Source organism: Phyllosticta citriasiana, assembly GCF_038021145.1.
Source record: "Phyllosticta citriasiana strain CBS 120426 chromosome Unknown IWZ02scaffold_13, whole genome shotgun sequence".
Classification (NCBI taxonomy): Eukaryota; Fungi; Ascomycota; class Dothideomycetes; order Botryosphaeriales; family Phyllostictaceae; genus Phyllosticta; species Phyllosticta citriasiana.
The window spans coordinates 860,007-878,539 of NW_027117290.1; the positions used below are offsets into that span (position 1 = coordinate 860,007).

General features: G+C 54.8%; 5 protein-coding genes across 5 annotated transcripts; 3 read left to right on the forward strand and 2 right to left on the reverse strand.

Annotated features, from left to right (window-relative positions):
* Nucleotides 1-259: 259 nt before the first annotated feature.
* On the reverse strand, nt 260-5,785 carry IWZ02DRAFT_73081 (uncharacterized protein). Its single transcript, XM_066771134.1, has 6 exons — nt 4,050-5,785; nt 3,626-3,998; nt 3,393-3,448; nt 2,106-3,342; nt 1,034-2,043; nt 260-973 (listed from the first exon to the last, which is right to left on the reverse strand). Exons 1-6 carry the CDS (start codon nt 5,423-5,425, stop codon nt 496-498), a joined length of 4,530 nt encoding a protein of 1,509 aa, XP_066619782.1. The 5' UTR covers nt 5,426-5,785; the 3' UTR covers nt 260-495.
* Nucleotides 5,786-5,861: 76 nt separating this feature from the next.
* On the forward strand, nt 5,862-11,039 carry IWZ02DRAFT_460419 (uncharacterized protein). Its single transcript, XM_066768153.1, has one exon. It carries the CDS (start codon nt 6,345-6,347, stop codon nt 10,995-10,997), a length of 4,653 nt encoding a protein of 1,550 aa, XP_066619783.1. The 5' UTR covers nt 5,862-6,344; the 3' UTR covers nt 10,998-11,039.
* A 931-nt stretch (nt 11,040-11,970) lies between these two features.
* On the reverse strand, nt 11,971-14,386 carry IWZ02DRAFT_73174 (histone acetyltransferases subunit 3-domain-containing protein). The gene is made up of 2 exons (XM_066771135.1): nt 13,785-14,386; nt 11,971-13,449 (listed from the first exon to the last, which is right to left on the reverse strand). The coding sequence occupies exons 1-2, from the start codon at nt 14,293-14,295 to the stop codon at nt 12,080-12,082; spliced, it is 1,881 nt and encodes a 626-aa protein (XP_066619784.1). The 5' UTR covers nt 14,296-14,386; the 3' UTR covers nt 11,971-12,079.
* A 270-nt stretch (nt 14,387-14,656) lies between these two features.
* Nucleotides 14,657-16,857, forward strand: IWZ02DRAFT_73183 (uncharacterized protein). The gene is made up of 4 exons (XM_066771136.1): nt 14,657-14,864; nt 14,923-15,005; nt 15,061-15,598; nt 15,647-16,857. Exons 1-4 carry the CDS (start codon nt 14,861-14,863, stop codon nt 16,729-16,731), a joined length of 1,710 nt encoding a protein of 569 aa, XP_066619785.1. The 5' UTR covers nt 14,657-14,860; the 3' UTR covers nt 16,732-16,857.
* On the forward strand, nt 16,817-17,646 carry IWZ02DRAFT_73192 (uncharacterized protein). The gene has a single exon (XM_066771137.1). The coding sequence runs from the start codon at nt 16,902-16,904 to the stop codon at nt 17,460-17,462; it is 561 nt and encodes a 186-aa protein (XP_066619786.1). The 5' UTR covers nt 16,817-16,901; the 3' UTR covers nt 17,463-17,646.
* Nucleotides 17,647-18,533: the final 887 nt, after the last annotated feature.

The window sequence follows — 18,533 nt, forward strand, 5'->3', positions numbered from 1 at the left end:
GGACGCAAAAGTGCGGGAAGCTGATGGAAACAGAGGAGGTACAGAGGGGTGCTCAAAGCAATCAAAGAAAAGCTGACTTTGAAAAGACTTAAAAAGGGACCTGAAAAGACGATGTGAATGGTTGCCGTCTCTTCAATTGACCGGAGAATGCTCAAGCACCGAATCCCATCCCATCCGTCCGTCCATCCATACCCAGTGCGCCAATATTCCGACCTAGATGCAGCCCGCCCTTTGGGCCTGACCTTCCAAGCCCCGTCTCCCATGGTATCTTTTGTACAGACCGCCTGCCCGCCCCAAAGAAAAACTGGGCAAGAACACTCGTGCCCTTAAAACGCCGTGCATGTACCGCGCGTACTTGTGCGGATGCTTCCAATTCACCATTGCCTGGATTACTCCTTTACCCAGGTCCCTGCACCTCCGGAAAAACGCAAGAAGGAGAAACCCTTCCCCTAAAAACTCCAGTCGTTTGGCTCATGCTCCTGGATGATGCTTCCACTACGCTCCCAAATTACCACTTTTTTCATGCTTGCCTCCTTCCTCCCCCGCGCTTGACCATCGCGCCGCCAATTCTTCAATCTTCGGAACCAGCTCCGGAATGCGGAAGGGTTTGCTGACGACATCGTCCATGCCAGCAGCCATGAGCTGTGCAATCTGCTCGGCACGCGCGTTTGCCGTCACTGCGACGATGGGCAAGTGCCGCACTAACTTGCCGCAAGACTCCCACTCGCGGATCTTGCGCGTTGCTGCTAGGCCGTCCATGACGGGCATTTCTTGGTCCATGAGGACGACGGAAAGATCAAGAATGGGTGGACCATTGTGCCCTTCTTGGTGCTTCGAGCCTAGGTCACTTGCGGAGGCAAAGTGCGTGCTTTGGCGCAGCTTTTCCAGACATTCGCCGCCGTGGTTGGCGACGTGGACGCTGAAACCTGCGTTCTTGAGCTGTTTTTGAAGGACTCGTTGGTTGACGAGATTGCTAAGCTCCAGATTAGCCAAAAAAGGACATCAAAGAAACGCTCAATGGAAGGGATCTTACTCTTCCACAATCAGAACCACTGTATCCTTCCTCTCTTTTGCCTTGTTGGCAGTATTCTCGGTCGCCACCGGGCTCACACTAAGAGCAAAATCCTTAGTTTTGACCGCTGGTTCCTGCGACCCGGCTTTCTTCCTCAGATCACTGGCTGTGCGGCCGAGATTGACGGCGAACTGTTCGCATGGGTCCTTGGGAGCAACGGTCCGCCTAGCCTTGACGTAGAATGCAAAAGTGCTGCCTTTCCCTGCTTCGGACGAGACACCAATCTCACCACCTTGAAGCTCCGTCAGCTCACGCGAGATGAAGAGCCCAAGACCGGATCCACCGTACTGCACATGAGTGCGTGGCGAAGCCTGCGAAAAGCGCAGGAAGAGCAGCTTCTTCTCCTCGTCAGTCAGTCCACGACCCGTATCCTGGACCGCAAAGTGGACATAGATGTTTTCTCCTGTGCCCCAGTCGGAACCTTGGGTCATGTCGATTCGTTTCGAGCGCGTAGGAAAGTAGTCCACGAGCCGATTTTCCAAGACTGAGAACTTTTCGGTGGAGGCTGCTACGGTAACTCGGATTGTACGCTTAGACTCTGTTGTAGTGAATTTGATGGCATTGGTGGTTAGGTTGATGAGGACTTGGAGAACTCGGGACGGGTCTAGTTTTACCCAGTCCACCCCAAGTTTCTGGAATGATTCGTCCACGACAAACTCCATTTGGATGTCCGCTGTTTGAAGCTCACCCTCAAACATTTTCAATGCTCTTTGAACAACGGTCAAAGGCTGCACATCAACCGGAGTAACAAGGAGCATGGCCGAGTCAAGTTTGCTAAGGGTCAGGACATCGTCGACAATGCGCTTTTGATGCTGCGCGCAAAGAGCGATGGTCTGGGCAGCGTCAATGTTGCTCGTGACGAGCTCTGCGTCAATTTCTGCAACACCGCGGCGATGGAAATCGTTGACATTTGTGTCTTTGAATTCGGCAAGGCTCGATGAAATTTCGTCGGCGCATTGAAGAATTGCACTCTGCGTCAGGTTAGATTATAGCCAAACATGGTAAATGACTGTTGCTGGGGCAGCGGGCACACCAATGGATTACGCATCTCATGCGAGGTAATGTCAATGAAGTTCTCCTGCTGACGTTTCAATTCGACGGCTTCTTCCATCTTGCGCTTTTGAAAGTCCTCCGCCCACTTTTGCTGGCTGATGTTGGTGATGGTGCCAAAGACGCTCTTGAGGTGGCCAAAATCATCCTTTTCAGGATAAGCGCTGAAGAGGACCCACGTGTCTGTTCTGTTGCCATTGCTGTCTTCCCAGGGCGCTCTGAATCGGAATTCAGCAGTGACGGGCTCGGTATCTTCGACAAGCCTGTTCCACAGGCCCATGACGAGCTTTTGGTCCTCCGGCTTAACCGCATCTATCCAGCGATCCGTACTGACTGTGTTTTTAGGTACTCGTGATATCAAGTACCACGTGTCATTGCAGTACGTAATGTGGCCTTCCGAGTCAGCAATGAACAGGCCTGCTGGGGAGAACTCGGCCATTCGCGTGAACCTCGTCTCACTGTCTCGCGCCTCCTGAGTCCGGGCGGCAAGCTGCTCGGACAGCTCCATGCGATCGAGCGCGGCGAGTTTAGCTGCTCTTTGACCTCGTCGGATCTCTTCCTCAAATAACACGACTGAAGCCAGGGATGTTGCCAACTGCCGACTAAGAAGCTGCACGAAAAGACTGTAGTCATCATCGTACTGTCGGCGAGGATTGACCCCCAAGATGAGGAAACCCAGGATCGCTTCGCCCGTTGTTGGGTGGATAGGGCACACGACGACCGACCGAACCGGATCATCGAAGCCTCTTCCCTCGATGCCATCCAGCATGTTGGCTGGAAGCTCACCGGCTCCCACTTCAAGCAGAACCGGCTTGTCCGTCTTCATGACCTCTCGCAACACCGGGCAAAAACCTTCCGTACTTGTCTTGAGCTCCAGATGACGTGGTGCGCAAGGGTGGCCTTTCGGCACGCCCAAAGATCCTTCTAGTAAGCACATCTTGGTCCCGAAGATGCTGCTAGAATGGATTGAGGAAGAGTCGCTGTCGGAATCGTCGGAGACAGAGTAGAGCAGCACAAAAGGCGTGTCATGCTCGTTGCTGGCCAGCGCGGACAGGACTTGCTTCCAAAAGCCCTTGATGTCTCTGGCTGCTGCCGTCCGCTCTCCTACCTCACGAAGAGTGAGCATTCGTCTCTCGGCAACTTTTCTCCTTGTCTTCTCAAAAGCAGGATTGTAAAGGCCCATGACTTTTCCGTCAGAAATCATCGGTATTATGGACCATCTAGAAAAAGTGTCAGATGACACTCTACAAAGACAAGGCTCGCTACTCACGAGAAGTACGTCTCTTCAAGAAAGTTGCTGCGTTTTATAAACAAGCAGTCATCGTCCTACACGTCAGCAGTAGTCAGCATCTTTGCCGCAAAAGAGATTGAACAATGAATGTTGAAAGAATTGACAGCCCCCTAAACGCAGCGATGGTGCTCAACAGCAGCTTCCTAGGTGCAAATCCTGTTGTGCTACGAGGTGACACTTCGTTTGGCATCCACGACGGTTGGGCAAATTACCTTCATTGTCGCTTGGCCGGTCAATTTAGCACTAGCAAAGACGTCTTTGACTTCGTCCCAGATTTCGGCCCAAGCATCCTTGTAGCTCTGTCCCATTAGCCTAGGATGCTTCTGCCCAGCAAGCAGGACGTAGGCCTCGTTGTAGATAGCAACAAGGTCATCACCCCAATACATGGCGGCCGGATGAGGAGATGCCATGACAAGATTGGCATAGTTTCGAAGATCAGCTGACCAATGTTCGATTGGTCCCAGCGGTGTTGCCGCCCAATCTATGCTGCGGGCAAATTGTATGTGTTTGGGTAAGTTGGAAGTTATCGTTAAGCGGGTCCAATCAAAGAAGCCAAGCTCTTTGCGAAGATGAATACTTGGGTCACTGCCAAAAAATGAATCAACATCGCCCGCAACAGCAGCTCGGAGAACGCACTCGTTTGATATTGAGGGATGAGATGAAATTGACATGATGTCCGAGGTACCGAGGATGCGATTGGTTAAGCCGGTTGCGGCGATGGCGGACGGGGTATCGGGGAGGTCTGTGCCTGTATCTTGCGACGGAGGGAGGAGAGAATTTTGGATCGGGGTGTCTGCAGGAGGACCGGGAACATTCGATAGGGCGAAATAGTCTTCTGCGTCGGTTTCTACAGCGTCTGTGTCCGCAGGCCGCTCGGGTTCGTCGTTGGGGACTGGTAAAGTTGCTGAAGGCGGCGGTTGCGTCGTAGCCGAGCTGGGGATTGACTCTGAAGGCAGTGACATGGCATAGTTGCCACTCACAACACGGTAGCATTTTCGAAGCGTGTATGCGTTCCAGGTCAGGTCGCTGTAGAGAAGCCCCGGGAGACAGACATCCAGAGATTCACCATTCACAACGGCAGAAGAGAGCCACGTCTTGAATTGGGCGAAGCTTCTGAGAGCTGAAGCGTCCTTGGCATCATTCACGACTTTTCCGGTGATTAAATCGACAAGTCCTGTGCTTGATCGGAGTGCCGCATTGGCGTATACTATATTCAAGTACCCTGGACCATACACAGATGGATCCCCCAAGTCCACGATGAAGGTTGGTCGGCCATCATGTTCCAGCAACTCGGCAATACCGATCTGGCTCAGCCCGCGAGGGAACTCCTTGTCTCGAGGATCTGGAGAGGCGGGGGAGGCTCTGGAGCGTTCGGACGAGGCTCGTTGACCTGGGCTAGAGGTCGCAAGGGTGCCGCGAGCGAGAGTGACGGTTCTGATGCCGCTGTCCTCGCGGGCATTACTCATCATCCTCGCAGCGGCCTCAGAGCTGGAGAAGCGGGCAGGCAAAGGCGGCCTGGCTCGCTTGGTGTTGGAGAAGAAGAGCGGCGATGGGGGCTGAGGCTTCTTGTCGCGCGGAGGCCAGGAGAAGCCAAGGTGGTCTAGGGTATGGCGCGAGCGAGTGTGCAGCTTGCGACGCTTGTGCAGAGGCTCAGAGGGAGGTTTGACTTCTGGAGCCGAGGTTGCGTGGTTGGCGGAGCGCTTCTCAGCGGGCTTGGAAGGGGCGACAAAAGAATCAGCGACAGGTTTCGCCGACGAACAAGGCTGCGGGTCTGAGAAGCGGTTCAGAGAAGGAGCTTGTTTGGAGATGGGCTTAGAGGACCATGCGGGACGGGCGAATGTGGTGGTAGCGGTGCTATGGCGATGCGAGGCGGCGGCAGTACAGACGGACGTGGAGGAAAGATTGTCCAAAGTCGCGCAGTACTCCGGGGTGCTCAGGCGGCGTTTTTCGGAGTTGTTGGAGTCGTCTGAGGTGCCCTGTCGTCCGGTGAAGATGGATCGAGGATTATTCATAGAGGCGGACGGGCGCGAGTCGTGGGCATGTCGACGCCTCGACGAGCACAGGCCGAGCAGCAAATAGAAGCTGAAGGTGCAGCTGCGGAATGACGAGGGCGAAGACTGACGAGGCTAGCGCAGAAAGTCTAGCACGTACATTACCAGCGGTAGAGCCGGGATTCGGCGTTGAGCTGAGGACGTGAGCGCAGAGCCGGCATGGATGTGGAACCAACGAGGGACGTGGTGTACTGTACAGTACGGTAGAGAGAGAGGCGGGGAGAGGAGCGAGAGTGAGAGAGGGACAGAGGAGGAGTAGCAGGCGGAGGGGGGTTTTTTTTTTTTTTTTTTTTCCCCTCTTTCCCCTTCTGTCAATGTCGGTCGCAGCATTGCATCGCAGTACAAGTACATGTACTGTAGTACAGCACCTAGTAGTGGGTCCCCGTCCCGCCGCCAGCTCCAGAACCTCTGATCGACGTCGACCACCACGGCTGAAACTGTCTGGCTCTCTCATCTCATGCGCATTCCTCCTGCCATCCTGGCGTGTCACCATGCTCAATGCTGCTTCCGGATCATCTCTTTCTTTGTGCTGCACGCGCTTTGTCAATCGCCAGCCAGCAACCACGTCAAACTTGATCGTTCTGTGAATTCGCTTGTCTTCGGCCATTCGTCCTGGTGTACAACCACTGCGACACTGTCCGACTGACAGCATTACCGGCCTGTTTGTCCCACAATGGTCGCCGGAGCTCAAAGAAGCAATCTCGCAGAACGCAGCCTTCATGAAGAACAATGAGCAAACCTCTATCCACCCCGCAAGCAGCCATGCACGGGGTACTAAAGATGTCGCTCCATCCAGACCTTTCTAGTTTGATTGTCTACGTGCAAACCATTTTCTTTTCTCGCATCCACCTCTCCGTAGTCTCAGAAGCCACTGAGCATCATGTCGCAACCACCCAACTTAGCCCCTCAGTCCGACGGGGACTATCAGGGCCATCGCCATCAGCCAGATGCTCTCCACAGAGGCCATCTGTATCCGACTTACGCGACGACACCCGCGATCCCACCGCCCAAGCCGTACGGATGGTGGGCCGACATTGCACCCAGGCTGGATGAGTCCCAGAGAGAGATGATGCCAATCGTCATCAAAGCCTACGACCAATTGGTCGAGAGACAGCAGATGGAAATGAATGCGCTTCAAGCCGAAGAAAACACAATGGTGACGGCCAGAGCCATTGCCAACGTGTTCCTTAGAGAACGCGAGATCCCCGAAGAGGAAAGAAGAGAGAAGACAAAGCGGGCCGCATGGGCTTTTTGGGAAGTGTGGGGAAAGCAGGTCGATCCAATCCACAAGCGCCAACGAACTTGGGCAGATTGGGAGGAATTCATTCAAGATGCGGCCTTGGAGGCAGTCAAGAACCTGAGGCTGGAATGGGAAGAATTCACAGACGAATATGAACGAGTATTCCGAAGCACATGGGCCGAGGACAACCACGAAAGGTACCAAGAAAAGATTCGCCTTCGGGATGAGGAACACAACAGGCAGAGAGGAGAATTTCTCCGAGGTATCGGCCCACTTCAATATCTACCAGGAACGCAAGTACATGGGACACCATCGACGCCGCACGGGCGGAGCACATCAATCCCATCATACACTCCTCCAACTCCAACCCAGCTTCACAGAAAGGTCTCGAACGGTCTGGATACTGAAAGCAGTTCCGAGGAAAGCTTCAGCGTCTCCGGCGAACTCCAACTCCAACCCTTACCATTTTCCTCCGGCAGACGCAATGAGCGTCTCATGGCACCTACGCAGGATGTTCATGGAGGTAGGCGTGTGGAGAATTTCAAGACATGCAGGAAGCGTCAATCCCAGGAGGTTGAAGATTTGCGTCAGCAACAGGAACTCGACTTGTCACACCTGCCTCCACAGAACGAATCTAAATTCGATTACGCGCAGCAGCGAATGTTGGAGTGGCACAACAAGCAGAACCTGAAGATGCGGAGAAAACATCTCAATGAGCTGCAAGAGTTGGCAGACCCGAATGACTTTGACGAACAAAGAGAACCCGTGTCGACCGATCCACCAAACGCCAGACTTTCGCATCCATCACAATCAAGCAACCTGAAGAGAGCCAGGAGCCTGGAAGCCCGGTCGTCTGTGTCTTTTTGGAACAAGTCAAAAACCCACAGTCCTCGCTACCTGCTGGAATCTGATGGCGATGACGCTGAAATTTCATTTCTGCATCGCGGTCCTTCGCCTGACACTGGGAGAGGAATCAGTACCGGCATCGGAACACGGGTCTCTGTCGCCGGATATCAGCCCGCATATGCTCCCTTCGTCTCCCCTGACGGCTGTTACGAAAGACATTCTGCACCGGCAGCGTTAAAGTCATTTGCCCAAGAACAAAGGGCGGGACGTGGGAAGACTGCGCCGTTGATTTTAGAACTTGCTCCCGAGTTGCTCCCTTCCTGGACTGTCACGAAGCCAACAGACAGCACACCAGCAGAGACGGGAAGCGGCGGTAAAATATTTGGGCACCCGACTGCAGGAGCTTTCCCTAGCCCCGCGGCGCACAACGCAGGCCGTGGGTTTGGTTTCAGATCCTTTGGAAAGTCGGGCTTTTCTGGCGCAGTGCTGTCCAACAGCCAGCAACAGCCAGCTTCTGTTTTCCATTCAACTGATCGCATTCCAGTGATGGCCTCCGAAAATACTCAGTCATTCCTATCCACGAAACCACGTGCTCGCCCTTCAAAATGGACCACCGATATTCAAAAGATTCGTTCATTCACCGGTTCCGGCCCTGAATCCGTGCCAGCTTTCAACATTCGAACATCGAACCAAGTTTCCCGGATCCCAGTGAATACTTTCGACTCGAATGAAAAGAGCATCTTCAGCGCCAGCAATCCCTCTTCATCTAGACCGTCTCCCAGGCGAGCACCTCCCAATGAGGCTCTGTTGAATGCGTCCGACTCGGATGAAGACGATCTGGCTGTTGGGCCCCATGCTCCCTTTTCGCCCGAGCAACCTGCCCGGATAGTCCCTCACAGTGAAGTTCCTCAGGATGCGTCCAGTTCGCATGGAGATGAAGACGTCTTCCTTAGCCCCAAATCCTTCTTTGAAGAGCCAGAGGAACCTGAGGTCTCTCCGTTTCGGTTCATCTCACCTTCCAGGATTTCCTCCCGCAATGAGACTCTGTCGGATGATTTCAATGCGTACGGAGGCGAGGCTGGCATTTTGGACTTTGGGCGCTCCTCTGCTGCGCCCGGCGAGCTTGACGTCACCCCTCTCGAGTCCAGTACAGGATTGTCAAGTGTTCACCCTTTTCCAGGTCCTGATCTCACTACATCTCACATTTTTCCATACTATGAACGCAGCCCAGGCATATTCAATGAGTCGCCTTCGGCCGATATCAGCACTTTCTTGCCCCTAAGCTTCGCACGGCCACAACATGGTCCGTCTCCATTTCCGAGACCTAGCTCTGCCAACGGGATTTCCGGATTCTGGCGCGGATCCTTGCCCGAAGCCAATACATCTGGCGAGCAAACTTCCAAGCGGACTGGATTTGAAGTATTGGACGGCAGGGCCAATCTCGAAATCTTGCCCAAACGAAGGCGGTTGAACCCATTCAGGTCAGGTGATGGGGTTGCATTTTCCCGCTTTGTTCCTGGAGAAAACAGTTCTACTCCAAAAGGCGCAAGAAATCAGGTACGTGTGGGAGAGCCGCGTGCCGCTAGGGCTGTTGGCACCAAAGAGCGGATGAAAAGGCGCCTCGATTCCATGAAAATGGACCCTCAGACACGTACAGATTGGCGCCGCAGATTGGACAATGCTGATACGCCCGAGAAGATTCAAATGACTAAGGCAATGTTCTTCAAGGACTTTCCTGTGGGCCATCCCGCAGAACATTGTGTCGCCACTCCAGCTAGGAAGCAAGGTAGAGAGGTGCCGTCTCGGGACTTACCCTTTAATACTCCGGAAGGTCTTTCTGCCCCCAGATTATCTGTTCCTGTTGCTGTGTCTCGACCTTTGAACACCGTAACTTTCTTTGATGAAGTGGCACGGAACTTGCCTACTCAAATCCCTGATTTCGATCTCGATGATCTTGGACTTTCCAGTGCCAAGAATGCCCGTCATTCTCTTCCACCTACTCCTCCAGATTCTGCGAAAAAGAACGGACAAATTGCTGATCCAACTGTTGTGAATTCCCGGAACAGAAGGTCTGGAACGGGGACCCCTGCGCCCTCGGCCTTGCGCCTTAATCGAATAAACTGGCAAACCATGCCCCAACCCACCTTTTTTGATTCTGACATCGTCGGAACAAAGAGAGGAACGCAAGGCTCGTCCAGCAAAGGGACAGCCCCTGTCGGAACTGGCAGCAGTGGCTGCAAAGAAAAGCAGAATCCACCGCCGAGGCGACGTCGCGGACCAGTCACAGAGTCGAGAAGACCGACAAAGACGGGCGGGACAGGGTCGTCAAACAGCTCTTCTGACGATGAAATGTCGGGGTTTGTTGATCCCGACAAGCGCCAACCTCCTGGAAGCGAGGATGATGGGTGGGAGACGCCGTCGTCGTGGAGTGGCAACAGCTTCTTTGGCGGGGACGGAACAGACGATGACGATGGCGCGAGGGATCCCAAAGCGGCATCTTACGTGTCTGCTGATGATGAGGAACAAAGTGGAGAGGAACGACGTGAAGATACTGCATCAGAGACCATGGAAACCAGTGATCCTGATCAAGGAGGAGAACAGGAACAGCCACGCAAAAGAAAGCGAGCGGTCATCGAAATCAGCAGTGATTCTGATTCTTCACCATTGACAGGATCAGAAAATGAAGTTAATATGCAACGAGGAGAGGAGGAACGAGGAAATGATAGACAGAGAGAGGTCGTCATGATCAGTGGTTCTGACAAATGGAGTGACGAAAGTGAAGACGACAACAGGGAAAGAGATGGCAGCAACGGAGGAGATGACGACGATGGAGGAGGTCTCGGACGCCGAGACGCCGGCCCCAGCTACTTTGGCAGCGAGGACGACGAGGAAAAGAGCGACGACGACAACTCGCCCAGCGATTCCGAAAGCGGCGACTACGGACCCTCGCCCTCGTCTTCATCCGACTCACCCGCCGACCACTCCCACCGCCACGACCACAACCCCGGCTCCAGCTCCTCCAGCTTCTCCAACTCCTCAGACGACGAAGACAGCGACAACGACAAACTCCCCTCCTACTTCAAACTCGCCCTCGAACGCTACATCGCCTACTGGCTCCTCCACGACGGCATCACCGCCGCCCAACACGCCGACTGGACGCGGCGGCTGGCCAACTGCAACCAGGACGAGTACGGCGACGTCGAAGACGACGTGATTGCGCACCTGCTGCTGCGCCAGAACGAACGGATGAAGCGCGAGGACCCCGAGCTCGCGGATTGGATCTGGAAGAGGACCGAGGGGGATTGGTGTCCCGGCTCTAATTTTCATTTGACGCTTTATATTGGCACGCCGTGTGATACAAGGGAGGGTGGGGGCTGTGAGGTGTGTAGGCCCCAGGTTGCGAAGGGGGTTACTGTTGATTCGCAGTATAAGGGGCCGGGTACTTGAGTAGTGGTGGGGGGTGGATGAGGGGAAAAGGGGGTTTGGTTGGTTGGTCTCATTTGTTCTTGTTTAATTGCAGTAATAATGGATTCGGCTTTGCGTTCAAATTCAGGAAGTGTCTCAAAGCATCATCCGTGACAATGTACGCGTGGCGGCATGTCGAGCCATCATCAACCAATCAACGAAATACTGACGACACCACACTGTACGTGTCCATCGTATCGACCTCGAACAGCTTCAGCTGCATATACACAAGAATAAGACTACGGCTGGACTTCCTCTATCCCGCTTCTCTTTCACCCTCTACCCCCTAAAACCCCTTACCCCTCCCTCTTTCCCCTCTCCCAACTCCTGCACCGGCGCCCCATATCTGACCCAACTCTCGATAGGCAAAGCAGCGCGTCCGCCATACGCCTAACCACATACCATTTAATCCAAATAAGCCCAGTGACGCCTCCCAGAGTCCATCGTCATACCCGTGATCCTATCTCAACATTTTGATACGAGCAAAGTCGATGCCATGTCGTCTGCCCGTACATACCATGTCTAGAAGCCCAATCTAAAGCCATCGACGCCAAAAGTGATGCTGATGGCAAGCTGCTGTTGCTTAATGCTAAGCAAGATTCTCGGGGGAGAATCAATCTGTGTGGAGGCGGCGCGTGCGCGAGAATTGGACATGTTAGATGCATGAGCCGATTGTAGATGACGGTGGAGATGGGTCCTAGAGGAAGGCCAAAACGGCGCGAGATTGCTCTGGAGAGGCATTTTGAGCAACAGAGGCATCGAGACCGGTTTTCCAGGGCAATGGACGGGGTAGAATCGTCGTACCGAGCTGGCCGCCCAACGGATCCCAAGGCAAACCCGAAATGATGAGGGCCGTGAAGACATTCTCCATGGCTGAGAAGTGGCAAATGTGAAAATGGTACAGGCATACCACATGGAGCGAACAATGGCAGGCTGAAAGAAAAGGCGCAGCGAAGAATTGCTCATCTGCGGTTCGGTACGCCATAGTCCAACATGTATGCAGGTAACATGTACAGTACACACCACCAGGGGAAAACAGCAACACACGAAAACCAGCGCGCGTGCTACTCCTGCTCCTCGGTCCAGCCCTCCTGCTCCTTTTCGACGAAGCGCTTCATCGTCTCCTCGTCGAACACGCTTTCGCGTGGAATGCCCGCCTTACCGTAGTCGACGACGGGTCCGATGACGCTGGTCCAGCGCTCCTTTTTCTCCATGAGAGCGCGGATTTCCTCGCCGAGACCCCTAGCACCGGCACCGGCACCCCCGCTGATGCCGCCGCCCACTTGCACCACATGCGATCCACCGCCCGCGCCGCCGGGCCGGTTTTTTGTATTTTTCTTTCCCTTGCCCAGATTGCGGTTGCGTTTGAGATAGGCAGCGTTGAGCTGATTATTGAGGTCGTCTTCAATAGCGCAGTACTCTTGCTGCGCCATGCGGTGCTGGGCCAGTTCCAGGAGCCGCGCCTTGCGGGCGCCGTTTACTATGCTCTGCCGTCGCAGCTCATCTTGTAGGTATCTGAGCCGCGCTGCGACCTCGTCATCAAAGTGCCCATCGTAGTCTGGTTTGTCATCGGCGGAGAGAAAACCAATGTGGATCAGCTCTTGCATGGCACGCTCCTCCATGGTCACAAAGTCGGGCTTCTGCGTTGTGCCATTCTTGAGAGCAGCATTATTTGGTTCGGCTATATGTGTTGCTGGAAGTGACGGCGCATTCGCGGTATCGGGTGGATTTTCGCCGTCGATCTCCATCTCGGTCATGGAGGTTGTACCGTTGGGATCTGAGGAGCTGCGCCCTTCGGAGCGGAAGGTGGAGAGCAGGCGCGATACGAGCGGACCTAGTGCCACAGCATCTGTCTCGGCCACCTCGTCGTTAATCATGTCTATGCTGCCCCGGGGCTCGTTGGGAGGCAGCTTGTCGCTCGTCGAGTCGATGGCCATGGCGCCGTCTTCGTCCGCCCAAATATCTTTGTAATGGCGAGGCCCCCGACGCGGCATATTAAACGGCGCCATCCTATCTCCACGCTCCTTGAGAAAGGATAAGTCTTCCTCAGTCAATGGCCGAATATAAGGTTCCACATAATTGGCAAAGACGTTGGCGTTGACCTGAGTCTGCGGTTTGGGATTGCTAAAGTCGCGGTCTGGTGGAGTGCCAGGAGTAAGGTCCTTCAAGTCGCTCTTTGGATACGTCGCCACCCCCAGTATTTCTTTCTTAAGTCTCTCTGGCGTGTCATCGGTGACTTCTCGAATGTGGTATATCGTAGGGTCGTCGAATTTGGTTGGGTCAGGGCCAAAGGTCTGGTAGGCGGGAACTGCAAGAGCTTTCTCTGGCTGGCGTGAGTCTTCAGAGCCACTCACAGAAGCTCTGTCCATGTTACCAGTCCCGGTGGCCGATGGGGGTGGTTGAGAGATTGGCGAGGAAATGGTTGAGGATGCATCTGCAAAGATTGGTTAGCCCCGGAAAAGGGTCGAGTCTTGGACGCCATGTTAAGGGACCAAAGGACATCATGGGTCCAAAGATACTGAAGGGCCGAATACGAAGGGCAGGCTAGCGAGGCAGTCAGATGAGTGAGAGCACCTCTGATGTCGCGCCACCTTGGCGGCACACGCTTTTGGGGCGCAGTTGTCCATGCTCCCCGTCCGCATGGCGTATAACTAGTGTATGTGTGCGATGGGGAATACATGCGGTATTGTGTGAGACTGCTGAATGGGATTCGAAATGTCGGGTCGAATGGATCAAGGGCACGGCGGAAAACGCGTAGAAGGTGCCTACCTTTGTGAACGTCGGTCCCATCTTGCCTGGCCAGGCCGTGTGCGCCTACCGCGAGCGGGCGGTCCTCATCGGGTTCGCGCTTTTTGGGCTTGATTTTGAGCTTGTGCTTCCTTTCCTCAGCCTCGCGGTCGGCGCGATCGAGATCATGCTGGCGCTCCATGCGAGCTTTGCGACGCTGCATCAGGTGGCGCATAAACTTCTCGTTGGCCTCGACTCGCAGGCTTTGCGCGGGTAGGAAGCGATTCTTGACGTCTTCAAGCATGGCGTGCAAGCTCTCGGGCGAGGGGATGGCCTGAGATGAGGAGCCATTGGTGAAGATTTCCTCGATGAAGACGGACGAGGGATTGCTGAGGTGCGACAGGGCGTGGTGCATGGCGGTGGGCGAGGTAATCAGCTCGACGGAGGGCTGGACGCTCTGGCGGTCAATGGGCGTGGTGTTGCGGGAGCGGGAGCGGCGGTCGCGCGACTGGGAGTGGGTCTTGGACTTGGAGGGCGGTTTGTGGATAGGCATGGTTCTGGGATTCAGTCGAGAGCGGGCGGGTGTTTCTGAGCAGCAGCAGCAGCAGCAGCAGCAGCAGCAGCTATTGCTGGTACGGTGCCTGCCTTAGCTTGAGTGCGACGTGACAGTTCCCGTTCCTCAGTTCGGCGGACGCGGCGGCGCACGGGACTCGGCTCCGGCTCCGGCTCCGGCTCCGGCTCCGGCTCCGGCTCCGGCTCCGGCTCCGGCTCCGGCTCCGGCTCCAGGTCAAAGCCCCGCTGCGGCCCGTGCGCTCCGCCGGGATGCGCGTCCGGGGGCTGACTAAGTCGTCTGTTCCATTTGTGGTGGTGGTGGTGGTGGTGGTGGGCGTGGGCTGTGGGCTGTGGGCTGGTAAGGTGGACTTGGGTTCTTTGGGGGCTGGGGATCACTTCAACCACTACTGCCGCCGCACTATACCTTGGCTGCTTAATCGTCCTCTCCTCTCCATCCCTCCCTCGGACGCCCGACTGCCCTTCAGTTTTTCCTTCTCTTCCGCCGTCGCCTTGCCTCTTGCCGCGCCTTCCTGCTGCCGCTAACGCCGTCCGCATGTCTGCGTACAATGAGTACCGTCCTCCGCCCTCGCGTTCCAATCCTTTTGCTGATCGTCGTCTTTGCATCCAGCTGCCCAGCAGATCCAATTCCAGACGGCTGTGTTTCCCGGGCTTGATTCTGTGGACCCTCCCGACAATGTGACCTTGGTTCAAGTAAGCTTGTCCAACGCTGTCGCATGCCCATATTTAACCATAACCTTCTCTCCAGTCGCGATTCGGCTTCTACCTGCCCGACACCAACGTGCGAACGCTTTCTACCAATGGCATCAGTCCCGGCGAGAACATCATCGGTCCACTCTACGTTCCTGACGTCCAGACCGACCTGTGCAGAAATGTCACCGCGCCATTCATTCCCGCCAATGTCACTCGTTACGCCGATCTGCCTCCGGCCAAAAAGTATCACCAGATTGCCATAGCCCCGTGGTCCTCGCCCCAGTGCGTCCACGAAGTTCTCTCCAACGCCGCAGCCGATCCGCTATTGAGGGCTTTCATCTTCTTTCTCGCCGACGATAGCGTCGGCATACCACCTCCCGCGAATGCTGTGCTATGGGATCTCAACGATGGCGGCCAATGGAAGTCTGACCGCGACTTTGCAATATACGCCGTATCCGGTTCCACGGGCCGCCTGGTGATGCCAGAGCTGGCAGCGTATTCTGGAAACCTCACCAGTGTTCCGTATGGCCGGAACCTGTCAGCTCTGTACCATCCCAGCGACTACGTGCGCCAGATTGCGCAGATACCAACCAGTGGGTCTACAACATATTCATAACGTTTGCTGTGCTAACAGCCTCTAGATGGTGGCTCTCAATTGCCCAGTCTGTGGGTCTTTTTGCTCATTGTGCTCGGCCTCATGATCTTCGCCATTGCCGGCTCCTCCCTTGGAGTCCACTGGCACCAAAAGAGGTTACGAAATCAGCTGCGTCTTCGAGTCATCCGAGGCGAAATCGACCTTGAAGCGCTAGGCATCAGGCGTCTGACTGTACCTCAAGAGGTTCTGGATCGCCTGCCCATCTGCCTTTATGATGCAACCACTGCTACGCCTCCTGTCGGGGACTCTGTGGACGGTACCGGAAACACGCCCACGGCCGATCCTCCGGCTGCGCCCGCCATGCCTCTACCCTATTCTCAGCCAACATGCGCAATTTGTCTGGACGACTTTATCCACGAGGAGACTCTAGTGCGAGAGCTTCCCTGCCACCACATCTATCACCCCGAATGCATAGATAACTTTTTGCACGACAATTCTTCCTTGTGCCCGCTATGCAAGAAGACGGTATTGCCCCGCGGTTACTGTCCGGCGATCATCACCAATTCAATGGTGCGGAGGGAGCGTTGGATACGGAGATTGCGGTCAAGAGCAGCCGCACGCGGCATGAGCGAGCAGCAAATGCGGGAAGAGGAGATGCGTAGAGCTGCAGAAAACAGTCGAGGCGGTCTGATGCGGGCAGCAGCTTTCATGGTCATGGGCAACGCTGCAAGAAGACGAACAGGTGCAAATGCCTTGCCTGACGTCGAGATGCAGCAATCCAACAGATCGGCAGTGGCTTCATCTACCGAATGCCCCGTCGATGACGCTCGAGGGCGCAGCCGCATGGTTGCGACGCCGGCAACGACTGTTCTTGGAGACCACAGAAATGATGCCTCGGCCGCCCCAATGCCAAACATGACCGATACATCCGGGTCGAGGAGCCTAGCAATTGGTACACCGCAACGCCCGGCGGCCGGCACCGCCTCGCGCCGCGAGTGGGCTCGCCAGCGCGCCCTTTCCATGCTAGGCCGCGATCACCATCCCGACGCCTCGACTGTGGCTGATGGGGACCAGTCGCGCAGCGGACGCTGGCGCAAGGTGCTCGGCCGAGTTTGGCCAAACTTGGGATAACGCGTTGACCGCCCCTCCTCGTCTAGAAACAGTCAAACGCAGACTGGCATTAGTTTGGTGTTTCCAATCGTCGACATGGTTTGAGAAGACTAGGTCTGGCTTTGCCAGCCCCTTTCTTCTCTTTATTTTGTCCGAGTCTTGAAAGAGACATATTTCTCTTTTTGTAACAAATGGGAGGCACGCGCGGAAGGGCCGAACGGATGACACGAAGACGAATGATGATACCCTGGTTTGTTTTGTTCAACTTTTTCCTTCTGGCGTATAAACTTCTCCTGTCCCTTCCCACACATTCTAATTTCTCTTCTGCCTGTCCGCTTGGTACCAAAAAAAATACCCAGACAACTGCGCCACTCCCTCGTTTCCATTATCCACCAACGTCTTTCTCCCAACTGGCCCTGACGACTTTTGCGCACTCGGAGCTGGCTCTCTGTATCTTTTCCATTGTCCTCTCTCTTTCTTGCCTTCCTCTTCCTAGTGCTCGTTCACTCTTGGCTCTATATATTCTTGTAATATCGTCCAGATGCATTTCTGACGCCAAGCGTAAAAGAGGGCTCTGTTGTTTTCGATCTTTAGGCCCGCAACCGATGTGGATTAGGGGGAGGAAGAAATGCTTCAACACGTTGATTCACATGATGAGAGAAGGATACAGAGGGAGAACGGAGAAGGAAAAAAAAAATTCCAGTCTTTCCAGTGGCATCAGCAGTAGCAGTGAATCGTGCAGAGCAGAGTAGATCAGAGAAGCAAGAAAGGCAGGAGAAGGATAGCAAGACTATTTGCGGATGGTGCGGCGGCATTAACAAGTAAGCAAGTAGGTAGGGTAGATTCGTAGGTTGGCAAATACGAGAGAGACATAAACTGTCAATCAAGTCTAGGTTTCGAACGGGCAGCACGCTTACCCACACGCTCTGACTCCCCATTTTGTATCGCAAGTGAGACAGGTGGCCCACCTAGGTACTCCACATGTACATACGTACACATATAACAACAACACCAACAACAACAACAACAACACCCCGCCCATCAATCTACCCGTCAAACAGCCCCGCACAAGAAACAGACAACGAAAGCAAAGGAAATCAAAAACAAAGGCAGCATAGCGTCACCACAACACGGCACGCAGCATAGCATATAGGTGCCTACATACATACATACATACATACTTAGACACCTGTTCTACAGGAAGGAAGGAAGGGGTGCGGTACGGAAGCGGTACGGAAGCGGTACGGAAGCGGTACGGAAGCGGTACGGCGCGGGCGTAAGGTAGGTAGGTAGGTAGGTACCTAGGTAGGTAGGGTATGCGTGCATGCATGCAGGCGGCCGGCCTGTCCTGTCCTGTCCTGTCCTGTCCGCAATCCATCCATGGTGTCAACCCTGATATTCCTGATATTCCTGCTATTCCTGCTATTCCCTGTGCCCCTCTCTCCCTGGAGGAATGGATGGCTGCTTAGCGCCGTTTGTTTGTTTGTTTGTTGGTTGGTTGCTGGGGCAAGGATGGAATGGAATGTCGCTACTGCTGGGCTGCGTGCTGTAGGTATTTGGTAGGTACCTAGGCACAATGGACGACGGGTCTTTAGGTTACAGGTAAGGTTGTGGTGGGATGAGTGACGTCATGGGTGGTGGGGTGCCCGGGCCTTGCTGAGGTGCGGGGGCTCCTCACTCCTGGGTAGCAAGTGCCAGCTCGCCTCACACGATGGCGGGCGAGGAACCTAAGCAAGGCAGCTGGATGAATGAATGAAGCCCTTGGCTGCTGGGCTGGAGTCCCATCACGCGAGCGCGTAAGCACAGTTCAGTTTGGCATGTAT

Excerpts from the sequence above, each read along its gene's own strand:
- IWZ02DRAFT_73081 (XM_066771134.1), bottom strand. The coding sequence starts at position 5,425 with ATGAATAATCCTCGATCCATCTTCACCGGACGACAGGGCACCTCAGAC. Across the intron at positions 3,343-3,392 it reads CTTGAAGAGACGTACTTCTC|ATGGTCCATAATACCGATGA; the intron begins GTGAGTAGCGAG and ends CACTTTTTCTAG. Across the intron at positions 974-1,033 it reads GTGGTTCTGATTGTGGAAGA|CAATCTCGTCAACCAACGAG; the intron begins GTAAGATCCCTT and ends TCTGGAGCTTAG.
- IWZ02DRAFT_460419 (XM_066768153.1), top strand. The coding sequence starts at position 6,345 with ATGTCGCAACCACCCAACTTAGCCCCTCAGTCCGACGGGGACTATCAG.
- IWZ02DRAFT_73174 (XM_066771135.1), bottom strand. The coding sequence starts at position 14,295 with ATGCCTATCCACAAACCGCCCTCCAAGTCCAAGACCCACTCCCAGTCG. Across the intron at positions 13,450-13,784 it reads TGGGACCGACGTTCACAAAG|ATGCATCCTCAACCATTTCC; the intron begins GTAGGCACCTTC and ends CAATCTTTGCAG.
- IWZ02DRAFT_73183 (XM_066771136.1), top strand. Across the intron at positions 15,006-15,060 it reads ACAATGTGACCTTGGTTCAA|TCGCGATTCGGCTTCTACCT; the intron begins GTAAGCTTGTCC and ends CCTTCTCTCCAG. Across the intron at positions 15,599-15,646 it reads GATTGCGCAGATACCAACCA|ATGGTGGCTCTCAATTGCCC; the intron begins GTGGGTCTACAA and ends AACAGCCTCTAG.
- IWZ02DRAFT_73192 (XM_066771137.1), top strand. The coding sequence starts at position 16,902 with ATGGGAGGCACGCGCGGAAGGGCCGAACGGATGACACGAAGACGAATG.